The sequence below is a fragment of the Rhinichthys klamathensis genome, unplaced genomic scaffold, assembly GCF_029890125.1.
Source record: "Rhinichthys klamathensis goyatoka isolate OS25496 unplaced genomic scaffold, OSU_Roscu_1.1 h1tg000183l_1, whole genome shotgun sequence".
Classification (NCBI taxonomy): domain Eukaryota; kingdom Metazoa; phylum Chordata; class Actinopteri; order Cypriniformes; family Leuciscidae; genus Rhinichthys; species Rhinichthys klamathensis.
In genome coordinates, this window is record NW_026606711.1 from 995362 (window position 1) to 1011644 (window position 16283).

The 16283-nt window shown below is 37.3% G+C and overlaps 1 protein-coding gene across 1 annotated transcript in view; it reads left to right on the top strand.

Annotated features, from left to right (window-relative positions):
• LOC130094950 (membrane-associated phosphatidylinositol transfer protein 2) overlaps positions 1-16283 on the top strand; it is a 53730-nt gene that overhangs the window by 23038 nt on the left and 14409 nt on the right. Inside the window, 13 exon segments of the mRNA XM_056261560.1 lie at positions 1904-2118; positions 3656-3777; positions 5239-5472; positions 6760-7092; positions 8291-8386; positions 8467-8571; positions 9699-9748; positions 10202-10267; positions 12420-12664; positions 13438-13627; positions 13841-13960; positions 14387-14610; positions 15533-15711. Coding sequence (XP_056117535.1) covers positions 1904-2118; positions 3656-3777; positions 5239-5472; positions 6760-7092; positions 8291-8386; positions 8467-8571; positions 9699-9748; positions 10202-10267; positions 12420-12664; positions 13438-13627; positions 13841-13960; positions 14387-14610; positions 15533-15711 — 2179 coding nt within the window.

Consider the following 16283-nt stretch of genomic DNA (forward strand, 5'->3'; position numbering starts at 1 on the left):
ATAAGTCGAAATAGAAATGTTAAAAAAATTGCTGTACAGAATTAAAACTGATCTCTGACACTGTGATCCAACTTTTATGTTCACTCTCAGGGTCCCGGGACACAGTTTTAAGGGGAGACACTCTCCTTCGCCGGGCCTGTTATTTAGGCTTTTCTATAGTAGACTTAAGTGGGCCGAACTTCTCCTTGATGGCTTCACAAGTAAGTTGATATGCCATTAGCCACCAGATGCTTCCAACTACCTTCGTATGACCTTCTCAAGCGAGGCAGATATGACAGTATGTGCCTCCCTGACTGGCACAGTGGGCCGTCTCCCAAAATTCACAGCTCCGGAGCCTTGCCAAGACCGTACCCTATTTTTACGGTTCTGTCTGTCTCATTCACAGTGAGACTTGGCTTATCTTACTGACACAAAGCTGAAGGTGTGGCGTTCCTTGATTGGCCAACACCAGTAGCGCTGAGCAATTGACTGCTGTTGGGTTGGAGTCAATTCTGTTTTGGGATAGACGGTCACCTTTACATTAACGTTGTGTTTCGAGAGTGTCCCAAGATTTTAAGATTTAAGCTTAGCTTAATATGATCAATTTAACTGCACTGACACTATAAGATGAGAACTAAATTGAACTGGATAATGACACTAACTAGCGATGCATCGATTATGATTTTTCATGGACGATTCCCCTTTTTTTTTACAAACAAATTGTCCGTTGTCAGTTGCTGCTTTTTTTTTTCTTTAAGCAAATGTATTTATTTATTTGCTCTATTAGGGGCAAACTGGCCTTAAAACAAAAATATCTGTAGCCAATAGAAATTACAGACAAGACAACCACTGCATTTTAATCCCGATCCAAACAAAAATTCTAGCATGACCAGTTGTTTTTGAATTAGATTGTATAATTTCAAGATTTAAAGCAAAAACAGAATGATCTGACTTTAGCTTTGTGAAATTATGCTGCATAAGACACCTGCACAAAAGAAAACAGCAGATGGGTCATGGTTTCTTTGATTACCGCCGTACACAAAGTAGCGCTGCACTTATAAACACTACCTTATGCATAGGTTAGAGGAAAAGAAAGTGCCATCAAAACTTCTGAAGACAGCCAGTTCCTTTCAGAGATGCATTCATATAAACTCCAACGCCCATTCAATGTTTATATTTTTCATCCAATATTTCGAGAATGGTGAACATCACTGTGCTGGTACAGTGTTTGCTCTGCTGGCGCATCTGTGTTCTCTTCTTAGCATCCGTCTTCAGCGTGTCCTGTCTCTGGCCTGTGTTAACATCCTGTTTATAGGCTTCATAATATTTCCACACAAATGGCATTTTGGTAAATGATTGCAATGTAGTTTGTGCGCAGTTCCGAAATAGAGATCGGCCAAAAATAAAACAAAGAACAGTTTGGAGCAAAAACTGGCCAGTTCTGATTTATGGCTGGTAAACCGGTGCATCTCTAACACTAACTTTACAACATTGACACTGTTATTGAACTGACTTGAGCAGAACAATGATGACACTATTGTCTTCTGTAGAGCTGCATATAGCTGAATTGAACTTGTTTCATAAATGGAACTGACAGTTATTGAAATGAATTGAAACAACAGATTTGAACTGAATTGCCACTGAATTGCAACATCGACACTGTTATTGAAGTGTATTGAATCAACATTGAACTAACTTGAGTAGAATAATGACACTATTGTCTTCTGTATAAAGCTGAATTGATCCTGTTCCATAATTGATGAGGTTTACAATATTAACACTGTTATTTTCCTGTTTATTAATGTGACGCTGCTTTAAAACAGTCTGTATTGTATAGTTCTATATAAATAAATGTGACTCGACTTTAATTCCAGTCCATTTGGAAGTCTGAAAACCCTAATCTCTGACCTTTCCCTCCCTGCAGAAAAAGAGTCGTGAAGAGAGCGAAGGCGAGGGCAGCGGGGTGGAGATCCTGGAGAACCGACCCTACATAGACGGCCCAGGCGGCTCTGGTCAATACACCCATAAGGTTTACCACATAGGCCAACACATCCCTAGCTGGTTCCGCTCTATCCTGCCAAAAGCCGCGCTTCGTGTGGAAGAGGAATCCTGGAACGCCTACCCATACACTCGTACACGGTGAGTGCCATAGCTCCTAATAATAAAACCCTCTGGCTTTTTTTCAAGAGTACTCCGATGAAAATCCAAAAGGCCTTGTTGTTCTGGTCTTAAATAGTAGATCTGTTTACTTTCTTAAAGAGGCCATATTATCCCCATTTTCAAAGTCTTAAAGGGATATTTCACTTTGAAATACATTTTTGATATGTTTTAACTTACCTCAAGGGCATCCAAGATGTAGATGTCTTTGTTTCCGCGCAAGTTTCAATTTTGATATTTTTAGGTCAAACCGTTCTTGTCTGTCAGTCATATAATGCAGGTCTATGGTCACCACCTCAAAGAGCACGCACAGAGAAGTCCAAATTAAACATGATTTAATGACTCGTAAATGTAAGTACACATTGATGGCCTAAGACACGAAACGAGCGGTTTGTGTGAGAAAAGGAACAGTATTTATATCGTTTTTACCTCTTGTAACGCACAGACCGAAGCGCCGGCGCCCTCAGATCACTTGGACGTGGCTGTGTTTACAAGAGGTAAAAACGATATAAATACTGTTCGTTTTCTCACACAAACCGCTCGTTTCGTGTCTTAGGCCATCAATGTGTACTTACATTTACGAGTCATTAAATCATGTTTAATTTGGACTTCTCTGTGCATGCTCTTTGAGGTGGTGACCATAGACCTGCATTATATGACTGACAGACAAGAACGGTTTGACCTAAAAATATCAAAATTGAAACTACTGCGGAAACAAAGACACCTACATCTTGGATGCCCTTGAGGTAAGCTAAAACATATCAAAAATTAATTTCAAAGTGAACTATCCCTTTAATTTTGTTTCTGAACTCTACTAGAACAGGTTTTCATGCTTGAATGTTTAAAAAACACATAATTTTTTCCCATATTTGACATTGTTGCAGCTCCTCTTTCCAGTCTCTCAGTAACACTCAATATAGTTCCTGTCTTTATGAAGCCCCTCCTACTGAAAAGTGCAAGTTCGAGCGCGTTTGAAATTTTAAAAATGTCATGTCCCTTACCATAACTGCGAGTTTCAACACACTACTAACGAACTCAACCAGGCCCCGCCCCTTTATTCTGCGTATGAATTATTTAAATGAGGAAAATTATGACGTGTTCGTTCCCGGAAGAAACTCAAGACTTCTATGAATGGAGGCGTTTCAGGGAGTTCAGAAACACTGACACTGATATAGAGAAGAACTCCCGCTGGAGGGACTTTGTGCTTTGTAACTTTGCAGAGCTTTTTCATGCTCAAACAGCAACATTACACACTAAAGAAAGATGAACATGTAAAAAAGCATAATAGGACCCCTTTAAAGCATCTTTCTGGTCTTATAGTGAGTTTCACGTTGAGTGCAGCTTAGGGATAAACTTCCACTGCAATACACATGTATCTGTTACCTAATGAAGGGGTCGTGATGGGTATAGACAACGCCTGTGTGAAGAGAGGATAAGCTCGCATGAACCTCTGTGGTAATGCATGACACTGATATGATGAAATGGCATCTGAGTTAATCTTTCCTCGTCTGTCCTGCAGCTACACGTGTCCTTTTGTCGAAAAGTTTTCCATCGATATCGAGACGTACTACAAGCCGGACACGGGTTGCCATAATGACGTCTTCAACATGTCCTCGGCCGAAAGGAGACAACGGGATATAGGTATTGTTGCGCTTTCTTTTTTTCATTCAGCAGGCATGCTTGATGCATTCATTTAAATGATGCGTTTGACAGTTTCAAAATATTCAAATCGGCAAAACCACAACTGAGCATCTAGAACAATTGAGTTTCTAAGAGGTCCAATCATTAGCATGCTTTTTACCACGTGAGCACTACCTTCTTCTTTAACCAATCTCAAATAATCTCAAGCTCTCGAGTCATGCCTCAGTGTTTAAGATGCAGACAGCGTGTCGCTTCATTGACATAGTATCATGCTGCTGCTGGGTAACGTGCCGCTGCACGAGAGCCCCATTGCACTCTGGGACAGGTACTGGAGGCTTTCTGAGCCGAACATAGACAGACGCAGGCACTGCAGGGGGAAGCGCCCTGTGAATGCTGTTACATAACTCCATTCCTGACTGAAAACATGTACCTTTGTCAGTGTGCTGTGAAGACACCTAGAGGCCGTCTGCCAACACGGCAGTCTGCGAACAGGAAACAACCCAAGATCAGCAACTGTGAATAACTGAAGACATACGACGCTAGATTAAGACTTGACAGATTAGAGATCTGAATTAAGAGTTGTTCTTTAAGAAAAGGCAAGTGAATAAACAAAGAAGAGTAAAAATTATGATACCGCTCAATGATTCTGGTTCCTTAACCATTTCATTAGTAATTGTTTTAGTATTTTCAAAGATGTTACTTCCACTGTCAAAAACTGTTCCTAATGTAGGTGTGTTTGTGTGTGTATACGTGTATAAAAATACAAAAATATATATATTTTTAGTAGGGCTGTCAAATGATTAATCACGATTAATCACATCCAAAATAAAAGTTTTTTTTACATAATATATGTGGGTGCACTGTGTATAATTATTTTGTATATATATAAATACACACACATGCATGTATATTTAAGAAAAAAATATAATTTATATATAAAATATTTATATATAATATAAATTATATATAAATCTATATACAGTATATACATGAAAATATTTCTTAAATATATACAAGCATGTGTGTGTATTTATATATATATAAAATAATTATTATACACAATGCACCCACATATATTATGTAAAAAAAAACTTTTATTTTGGATGTGATTAATCACGATTAATCATTTGACAGCCCTAATTTTTAGTAATACATATTCATTTTTCTAAACAAAGTTCCAATTATGGACATGACAAAAGTTCCTTTTTTAGTGGAACAGCCCGATTCCTAATACTAAATGAGAAAGACTTTATGACACATACGACAAACAGATAAACTAGGTTTTACGGCCTCAGACAACTCAAGGTCCATGTCATTACCCTCAATAAAATCTCTGTGATGAACTGATTTGGTTTGCATTAATGGATTAAATATGAACCCATTCGTGCCTTGTTATCACACGCTTTTTTTTTTTTTGTTGCAAAAAATGCAATCGCTAATGGAAGCAATTGTCTTTCACAGATCCTATCGATATTGTGAAAGATTTCATTGCCCCTCATGAGTACCTAGTTGAAGAGGACCCTAAACTCTACAAGTCGAATAAAACGCAGCGGGGCCCCCTGTCTGATGACTGGATCTCGGAAATCAACATCAACCCAGGCAAAATGCCCGTCATGTGCGCTTACAAGTTGTGTAAAGTGGAGTTTCGATACTGGGGCATGCAGTCCAAGATTGAGCGCTTCATTCATGATGTGGGTAAGTGTTTGGAAATATTCAGACACCTCCTTGGGATTTTATATATATATATATCTATCCAGTGAATTTATTATCAACTTGGTGCCAGTACCAGTCGGTGGTGTCCTCTACCATATGTCCACCACTGTTATTAGCACTGAGAGGACATTTGTCTCTCCAATAATTCTATATGAGTCAGCTGATCCATCTGTTGCATATGTGCGTGAATTGATGCTCGGTAACATCCTGTTATCGTTGTGCGTGGGTGGGCAGCAGGTGTCGAGCGTTTTGTCAGGAAAAAAGCCCTTAATCATTAACCTGCACTTAATGAAAACGAGATTGATGCTGTGCGGATCCAGTCTAAATCAACGATTGGAGAACCACCTCCTCCTGACTACATCAGAGCAGAATTAATTTCCTTTCCATGTGCCGTTCGCTTGCCGCTTAATGTTTTTATTACTTCGATTTCGGCTTGTTTATTGGCTCCTTTCTCTGATCATTTGCAAGCAGACTGTTGTTGTTCCTCATTTGCGAAAGTCTTTAACTTTGGCTGATTCGCTTTTATTTTTATCAATTTGTCCTCTCCCTGTTTCCTGGCCGCTGTGAAAACAATTTTGTTTGCACGTCTCTTCATTACTAAGCTCAATTATCTGAACGACTGGTTAACTGCATCTATGACACATCTTAATCAATCGAGGAAATCGCGCAAGGAAATGTCAAACCACACCTCGACCCCAAATGTTGAGCGATCTCATATGCACACTCATCAGTCAACTAGGTTTATTATAGTTAACTAAAGCTAAAAAAAGTTTTTTTTTTATCAAAAGTTTAATAAACTTTAACTTAACTAAATTTTATATCAGGTAAAGTAACTAAAACAATTTTTTTTTTAAACTGAATATAGACCCATTGAGAGAGAATTTCTTTTTTTAATAAAAATAGCAAAAAACACTAACACAAAATTACTAAAACTTTGGTTGATTTTAAAGTAACGCATTGCTTATATAAATGTTTCTAATTATGTTACTTTTTATGTAAAGTAAAGTGTTACATTTTCACACCAGAACAGAAGTGCTGTGTGCACATTAATTTAAAAGCATTAAAACATTTCAGAACACCTTATCAACCGCATAGCATTGCTATCCTGATTTTTGCATGGGAAACAATACTCTCATTATCTTCAGAAGATATCAAATTCTACTGTGTACATTTCCTTCTTTTTTTTTCCTAACTAGTTTGCATGCAGTACTATGGAAACAATTTGCCTGTGCTAACTTAGGAATCAATCTCACAAATTCTTCCAATCAGGGCTGAGGAAGGTGATGGTCCGCGCTCATCGACAGGCCTGGTGTTGGCAGGATGAGTGGTACGGTCTGACCATGGAGGACATCCGACAACTGGAGCTGGAGACCCAGCTGGCTCTGCAACAGAAGATGGCACAGTACAGCTGCAACGAGGAGGGCGGCGAGAACAACGGCCCCGTCACCGGCTCCGAGAAAGAGCTCGAAGCCAAGGAGGCCAACAGCTCCACCGAAGCGGAGGGCACGACGAGGACCATGGGGGACACGCTGCAGGCGCGAGGAGAGCTGACCAAGCAGTGGTCCACCTCTTCCAGGTCCTCACGTTCCTCAAAGAGGGGCGGTAAGTTCACATCGACTTTCATGTGAAATTGACCAGAAAGGAATTACTCGAGAAGGACCTGTTCCTGGATAAACATCCTTTATCGGCCTGGAACAACTATACTTTGAGGGGAATTATTGGTTCATGTCTCACTCTCCGATGATCGGTTGCTTTTTCCCAACATGGAGTTATATTAATAAAAACGTTAAAGCTGCTCTGTTTATATACCTGTACTTTGAAAATACATGCATTTTCAAAGTACAAGTATACAAGTATATAAACAGTTTAGGTTTCCGGATGTGACACTAAAGACTGGAGTAATGATGCTAAAAATTCAGCTTTGCCATCACTGGAATAAATTCAATTTTAAAATGTATTCAAATAGAAAACAGTGCTTTTAAATTGTAATAATATTTCAAATGTACTGTTTTTTACTGTATTTTTGATCAAGAAATGCAGCCTTTGTGAGCATAATAGATGTCTTTAAAAAAAGAAAAGTAAAAACTTATCGACCTAAACTCTTGAATGGTGGTGTGTGTGTGCGCATATATATATATATGTTTATATACACTACCGTTCAAAAGTTTGGGGTCAGTGAGAATTTTATTTTTATTTTTTGGAGGAAAGAAATCAATACTTTTATTTATCAAGGAATAATTAATTTGATCGAAAGTGACAGTAAGACATTTATAATGTTACAAAAGTCTTTTGAACTTCCTATTCATCAAAGAATCCTAAAAAAAAAAAAACTGTACATCTGACAGACCAACAACTGTTTCAACATTGATAATAATAATAAATGTTTCTTGAGCATCAAATCCTCATATTATACTGATTTGTGAAGGATCATTTGACACTGAAGACACTGACACTGGTGATGCTGAAAATTCAGCTTTGATCACAGGAATAAATTACACTTTACTATATATTCACACAGAAAACAGCTGATTTACACTGGAATAATATTTAATACTATAACTGTTTTTTGTTGTATTTTTAATTAAATAAGCGCAGCCATGGTTAGCAGAAGAGAATTCTTTTAAAAGTATTTAAAATCGTACCGACCCCAAACTTTTGAACGGTAGTGTATATATGTTTATATATATATATTTCAATTACAGTAGTTGCATAATTAGTTGTTTTTTTCAGGGGATGTGTCATTATTGGAATATAGAACTAATATGATTTATTATTTGTCTTTAATGCATCATGTGCGCAGGAAGCCCTTCACGCCACAGTATTTCTGAATGGCGCATGCAGAGCATCGCCAGAGACTCGGAGGACAGCACAGACGACGAGTTCTTTGATGCACACGGTAATACAGGTTTGATCCTCGCTTTAAAAGGTGCTCTTGGCAATCTGTTATTTACTCAAATCTGAATCCTTCTTCCTCAGAGGACTTCTCTGACAACGAGGAGATCTTCACCAAGGAGATCACCAAGTGGAGCTCCAACGATCTGATGGATAAAATCGAGACCGCCGAGTCAGAGGAAGCTCAGGGTACGCGAGGGATTATCTTCGCCATCTGACACGTTTTAGGATTGCAGGGGGTGATGCAAAGCATTTTTTCCAATGCTTTGGTTTTGTAATGCATAAGCCGAGCCCACTGGAAGGAGTTTTTTCCATTTATCCGTCAAATACAGAGATTTTCACATCTTTAATAGGATTAGCTGTAAAGGAGCCCCATTGACTCTGAGGAGGTTAGGGTCTGTGTCAAACAGTGTGAGATTATGAAACACTAATTACACAGAACTCCATGCTGTTTGTGAGACGGATCTCACTGCTCGCTGGACTCACAGGCCATGGAGGGTTTTACACTTATCAAACCCATGTTCAAATCAAAGTCTAACACTAGGTTTCTTTTAATAGTATTAATAATAATAACAGATTTCTAAAATAATTATATTAATCATATACAAATATATTTAGTATTATTGATAATAATAATAAAATGATTAATTTATATAATTTAATACATATATTTCATACTATACACTAATACAATTTATTAATTAATATTAGTATGGATCTGTGTACTGTAGTAGGCATATAATGCAGTTGGTTTAGGGCTTCTTCTTTTCTTTTTTTTTTTGGTCCTGTTCAGTATCAACTTGACATGTCTAAGACGTAAACAAGCTCTTTGCTGTTGCACTGTACACGTACTGTACAATTAATTCTGAAAAGTTTTGTTCTCCTTATATCATTTGGTTATTAGGTGTCCTTTTGGAGTCTCCAAGTGTCCGTTTTTGGAAAGACAAAATTTACCTTGAAAAAAGCTTGCAGGAAATACAGTTTTGTGAGAATTATTCTTCAATCTGATAGTTTACGTATATCAAATGATGACAAAACAAACACGTTAAACACGATAAATTATATATGCTTAATTTAACACACAAGGGTGCGATTATTCATGATTAAAAATTTGAATATTTATATTTATTTATCATGGTTATATATTATTTTAATAATGTAATTTTTTGTCAATAATTTATTAGTTTATTAATATTACATTTTTTTTCTCCTTTTTCAGCAATGCAAATTAGTTTCTGAAAGAATTATGATGCATATGTGTATGTTTTTTCTTGCATTAAGCGCATTAATTTTATGTTTTAATTTTATGTCTCTAGGTGATTTGTATCAAGAACCTGGGACTGCCGGCGGGGAGCGACTCAATGAGGTATGTCTGCAATTGTGCATTTTCATTGAATGCTTTTCCATTAACATTAATGGAAATATAATACAACATAAACATTACATAATGCATTTATGCAGCAGTGGTCTTGGTGTGGTATTATTAATGCAACTGGAGCGGTGAAAGATGCATTGATCTGTACTTGTGCTAATGGAGCAAAAATTCTGCAATGGTCACACCGTGTTTATGCTGACGTAAAAAGAGGGCAGGCGGCAAAAGCATTAAATGTTCTCTGAGGGTACATTATGCAACAGCTTTTTCAGTTAGGATCAGTGCCACACTATCACTGAACAATCTGCATGACCTTTCACAAAATGATCTGCAAAGTATATGGTCATTCGGTGAAGTTCTCATGGTGTGAAGGGTTTCACGGCCAGGGAAGAGCATGATCAGGGCTTTTCTGGGATGATCTCAGTGCTCTTTAACTCTGGTCCGCAGAGACCCAGGCCCATGCGGCGCTCCACCGCCCGTAAGCGCCGCCGTACACCACGCAGACGCCCAGCTGTGAGTCGCTGCGGCAACCCATCTGTTTAGATCCATTAGAAGTGTAGATCTTGTCATAAGTTATGCAGTCAAAGGTGTTTTCCTGTGTTGTTGCAGTTATTCATAGAGATTGTGTTGTGTTTGCATTAGAGTTGAGCTGATCCTTACCCTGAATAGCACCTTATGAGCTCCGATGTTGTCTTGTGTAAAGTGGACACACGTTCTTCTTCTGAGAGCTTCTTTTACCATGGAATAATCTTCATTCATCGGGAAACAGTGATGCCCACTTTGTCTTTTTTTTTGGAAGTGTTTTTCCCATTTGTTTTGTCCTTAGTAAAAGTGTTTTCTTAAAAAAAACAGCTTAAAGGATTAGTTCACTTTTTAAAAAACTTTTGCTGATAATTTACTCACCCCCATGTCATCCAAGATGTCCATGTCTTTCTTTCTTCAGTCGAAAAGAAATTAAGGTTTTTGATGAAAACATTCCAGGATTTTTCTCCATATAATGCACTTTGCTGGGCACCAAACGGTTCAAGGTCCAAAAGACAGTTTCAGTGCAAACTGCAAACTGTTCAAAGGGCTTTAAACGATTCCAGACGATGAATAAGGGTCTTATCAAGCGAAACGATCGCTCATTTAAAAAAGAAATAACAAAGTTTAAGTTTTATAAGCTCAAATGCTCGCTTTGCTCTGTTCTGTGTGACTCTCCTGTTCGAACTCGTTCATCAAAATGAACGAATCTTTTTCAGAGTCAATTCGTTCATTTAACGAACGAAATGAACGAATTGACTCGGAAAAAGATCCGTTTGGTTCCGAGCAAAGTGCATTATATGGAGAAAAATCTTGGAATGTTTTCATCAAAAACCTTAATTTCTTTTCGACTGAAGAAACAAAGACATGGACATTTTGGATGACATGGGGGTGAGTAAATTTTCAGCAAAAGTTTTTTTAAAAGTGAACTAATCCTTTAAAAACATTTTTTTATCTAACACAATTTTTTAATCTAATCACAATTATTTGATTTAATGGCAACCAGAAACATTCATTCATTCATATACATTCATTTTAGTGAATTATATTTATAACAATACATATCATTAAGCAGTTTTGTAATGTAGTCTAGTTTCATTATTCATTAGTTTAACATTTGCATAATTCCTAACGTTTTTGGCCATTATAGTGACTGGGATATTAATATATATAATAATAATAATAATAAGAGGTTTCTAACATAATTATATTATTTAATCATATACAAATGTATTTGATATATAAAACCTTAATTGTATTATTATTATTAATGATAATAATACATGCATTTAATCATTTATTAATAAATGTATTTATCAGTATTTCAGATAGTATTAATAATTTATATTTATAAAGATCTTATTAATAATTAATTAAGTTCAATTATTTTTAATAATATTGCGAGTATATAAAAATAAAAACTGAATTGTAAAAAATAATTGAAGTTTTTTTTATTCATTTGTCTTCGTTGTCGTCTTTTTATTAGTGTAATATTATTAAGAATATTATTTAATAACAATGTAATTATTCATGTCATGCTTCCCTGTTAATAATCTGTAACTGGCATGAACAAATCAGATAATTAAACTACCACGGATACCTAATTTTTGAAATTGACATAATCAAAATTGTTTCCATGACAAAATTTCATAATCGTCAGAGCTGTAGAAAAAAGACTGTACTTATGAGTGTGAATAAGCTGCTCACCTCATTATGTTTTGCATGATTTTCCTTATCAGAATATATTTTCTATAATATATTATATATATTACATGATCTATTAGAAATCACCACTGCTATATTGTATGCTCTAACATTACAACACCTCCACATTAACTGATGTAATATAGGTTGCTAATTTTAGTTCTGGTCATCTGATAGCCACTCTTGTGACGTGGTTTCTACAGAGCATATGTCTGCGTTTGACATGGTAGGTCTGTCTTGTTGAAAGATTTCTATTATGGAGATTTTGAATGGGATTTTTGCTCCCGGAAGACTGCTGTTGCGCTCTTTACCGTGTTGTTCATTAGTAAGTCGTCCTCTTTCACAATAGCATGTTGTCTCGAGTGTGTGTGTGTGTGTGTGGATGTTTAAAACGAACCGAATGCAGCTGCAGAAACAGCTGTCCACATGTGTCCCTCAGGACGGTTCCTCACAGCAGTGTTTACAGCCGTCTAAGATCCACGTCCTCCTCCTGGTCCTGCATGGCGGGAACATCCTGGACACGGGCAGCGGAGACCAGAACAGCAAGCAGGGGGACGTCAACACCATCGGCGGCGCGTTTGATGCAGTGATGCGGGTTCATTACCCAGCTGCATTGGGCCGCATCGCCATCCGCATGGTTCCCTGTCCAGCCGTGTGTGTGGAGGCCTTCTCTCTGGTGTCAAAGTGAGTGCCAAACACACACACACACACACACACACACACTCAGAACATGACCTCTGGTAGTCATGAGGTACTGAGTAACGAACTTAAACTAGCAACAGTTCCAACTTTTCAACCTTCTAGTAGTATGACAAGTGTTGCTTAATGTTTCCAGAAAGTCCCTGCATTCATTTATTCATTCAAAAGTAATAATGTATTGATAATTTATTGATTTAAATTAATTAATTATAATATAATGTTTTTAAAATAATTATTGTATTATTATAATTTTTTTATTTTTGGTATAGATTAGAAGAATAGATGTATTTGAAAAATTTGAATTATTGCTATAATTGCTATGTTATTAAATAATAATATACGTATTATTAAATGATGATCATAATAAATCATTTTTATTTATTTTGTAGGAAGATTTTTTTGAAAATGCTGCTGTTATTGCAGTGAATAACTTCCAGCTATCATTAGTTATCAAAAGACAGTTATGTTGCATTTTTTGCAGTCTATTCAAATGAGTCAACAAAGAGATGTTACATCACTGTTGATATTGATTCATTCAGTGCACTTTTGAAAACACATTGCATTGTGGGATACAGTTCTGTTCTGTGCGCTCTGGATGTAAACTGCACATTTTGGTAAATGTATTGGTCAACATGAGTATTGCATGCATATTGCAGAAAGGCTAGTATGTTACTATGCCACTCTATGTGCTGATTCATAAAACGGCTTCTCGCTGGTAATAACCCAGCATGCTCTCTGTTCTTGTGTCCTTGACACAGTTTGAGTCCCTACAGCTATGACGAAGGCTGCCTCTCCAACAGTCAGGATCACATCCCTCTGGCCGCCCTGCCCCTATTGGCCACCTCTGCACCACAGTACCAGGACGCCGTGGCAACGGTCATAGTGCGAGCCAATCAGGTCTACGGTGACTTCATCAAATCCCTGGAGGGGGCCACTTTCACTGGCCAAGTCAGTGAATTGGTTTTTTCTCTTTGTAATTATTTACAGATTAGAGCAATGGAAAATTTGTGTGGCAGTGAAATATGCATCTAGTTTTAGTTTGTTTGCAAGTTTGTTGTGAATGTTGTTTAATATTTAAATGGACATTTATCTCACTCATTGCCCATGCACATGACTTCCTGTATGTGATGCAATGTGTGTCTGTCTGGTAATTGTGTGCAGGTGTGTCTGATTGGTGACTGTGTTGGAGGGATTCTGGGATTTGATGCTCTTTGCAGCAGCAACATCACAGTGTCAGAGAGTCAAAACAGCAGCCGGCGTGGCAGCATTGTCAGTGTGCAGGTGAACACACACATTTGCACACACACAAGGCCTGATCATCCAGACAGTGATTAATTGTGAACGTACACGTCACAATATCTCTCATTTAGGGATGAGGCCTGGTTGAGTTGCATTAGCAGTGTGTTGTTGTCATCACATGTCCAAGAGACGCAGTTCTTCCACCCTAAATCTAAATTCCCTTTTTTTTGGCCTTCCTAAGGCAAGCAAACTCAGGAAACAGTGGTTAAGATGTATTAACAGTATTCAACAGCAGTATAACCACAACCTTTTGTTGGGTTTCTTACCATTTTTTTAACTTTTTTTTTTTTTTTAACCATGCAGTTCGATGCAGGTCAGATGTTCTAAATGATTATAAATGATCTTAAATATCCTGTTTTCCATCATATGATCCCTGTAATACTAATTACTGATGCACTTCCTCCACAGGACAATGACCTGTTGTCACCAGGGATCATTATAAACAGCACTCACTGCTCGGGTTCTGGCTCGGGTTTGTCTCTGGAGGGAAGTCGGCACCTCAGCCGTAGTAATATAGACATTCCACGTTCCAGCGGTCCAGACGACCCTAAAAGACAGCTGCCCCGGAAACGCAGCGACTCCTCGACCTACGAGCTGGACACCATCAAACAGCACCAGGCCTTCCTGACCAGGTGAGCCACAGTCCTTCTTTTGTTCCTCACCCAGTTTGTTTATCATTCAAGTCAACATGTCTGTTTTATTTATCATATTTATTTGCACAATGGACTGTTTTTATAGACTGTGATGATGCGTTTCCTCAGTGAATCTAGCAAAGGTTTTTATATTTTAACATTTTTACACTTATAACACTATACTTTGTCTTATATTACCTTGGCATTAATTTACGTTGCTTTGTGAGTGTTTCTAATACAACAGCTGAGCGAGTGATGGCAATCAAGCTCTATATATTTTTCCTCTTTTGAAAAGTCATAGAAATGCTATTGTGTGGCGTTTACCCAACTATTGACAACTTCCACTTCTAATAACCCCATAAATGTGGAAAAGGGTTCCATATGCTGATGACGATATTGGTATTGGCTGATATTAGCATTTCTCTAACTTTTTGGTTATATCTGGTTATGTTTGATTAGAAGCACATGATATCCGGGATTATTTTTCAAACAATAAATGGTAGATTTTCAAATATAACAGATATTTTATAACAGGGTTCCCACAGTCATGGAAAACCTGGAAATAATCATGTTTTTCAATTGCTTTCCATTCCTGCAAAAGACATGAACAAATTTGTAATAAAAAACGAAAATATTTAATTGACTACAATTTCATCCTGTGTAGGGTAAAACTTTGTAATCAAATCAGTCTTTTCAGTCAAATATTTTAAATCAATCAGTTGAAGTGGTTCAAAAATATAATTGATTCTTTAAGCGAATTGGTCTGAATCAAAATTATATTAAAAAAAAATGTAATGTATATTAGTTATAGATATTTCCTGACTTTTCCAGACATGGCAGTGAATCCCTACTTGTGACTGTAATAATGCACAATAATAAAATTGTAAAGATGTGTATAATAATGTAAATTGTGTATATATAGTCTGCACTCCAGCGTTTTGAGGAACGATCCGGGTTCACGGCGGTCCAGCAGCAGTACCATGCTGGAGGGAGGTGGCGCTCTGGGAAAGTTTGACTTCGAAGTGTCCGACTTCTTCCTCTTCGGCTCTCCACTAGGCCTGGTCCTCGCTCTGAGGAAAACTGTGGTCCCTTCTTTGGATGGTATGTAAACCTTCGGTACAGTTTCTAGTGGAAGAAGAGTGATGAAAGAGAATGAAATCCTGATTGGATTGGATGCCAAAGCGATCGTTTAAAGTGTGACTTGATCTGATGGATTACACAGACTGTGTGATCTCTATTGTTTATGCTGTTTTTGTTCTGAAGTCCAAATCTTTTAAAACGTATTAATCCTAAAAGCAACTTAAATCAGTTGGAGCAGCAGATTACTGGAGATTGTTTTAGAGGGCTGGTGTGTCAGAGGAAGGGAACAGTATGCTGACGGGAGAATCCCGATCTAACATCTGTCATGTACAAAACAAAAACAAGGATGAATGTGTTGAACAAAATTACTGAAGGCATAACCTCCTGCACCACCAACAACAGCATTATTTTTAGCTGAAAGAAAATACTGAAGTACTCTTTCCAACACTGATAAGAATCAGAAATGTTTCTTGAGCAGCAAATCATCATATTAGAATGATTTTTGAAGGATCATGTGACACTGTAGACTGGAGTAATGATGCTGAAAATGCAGCTTTGATCATGGGAATAAATTACATTTTACAATACAATCA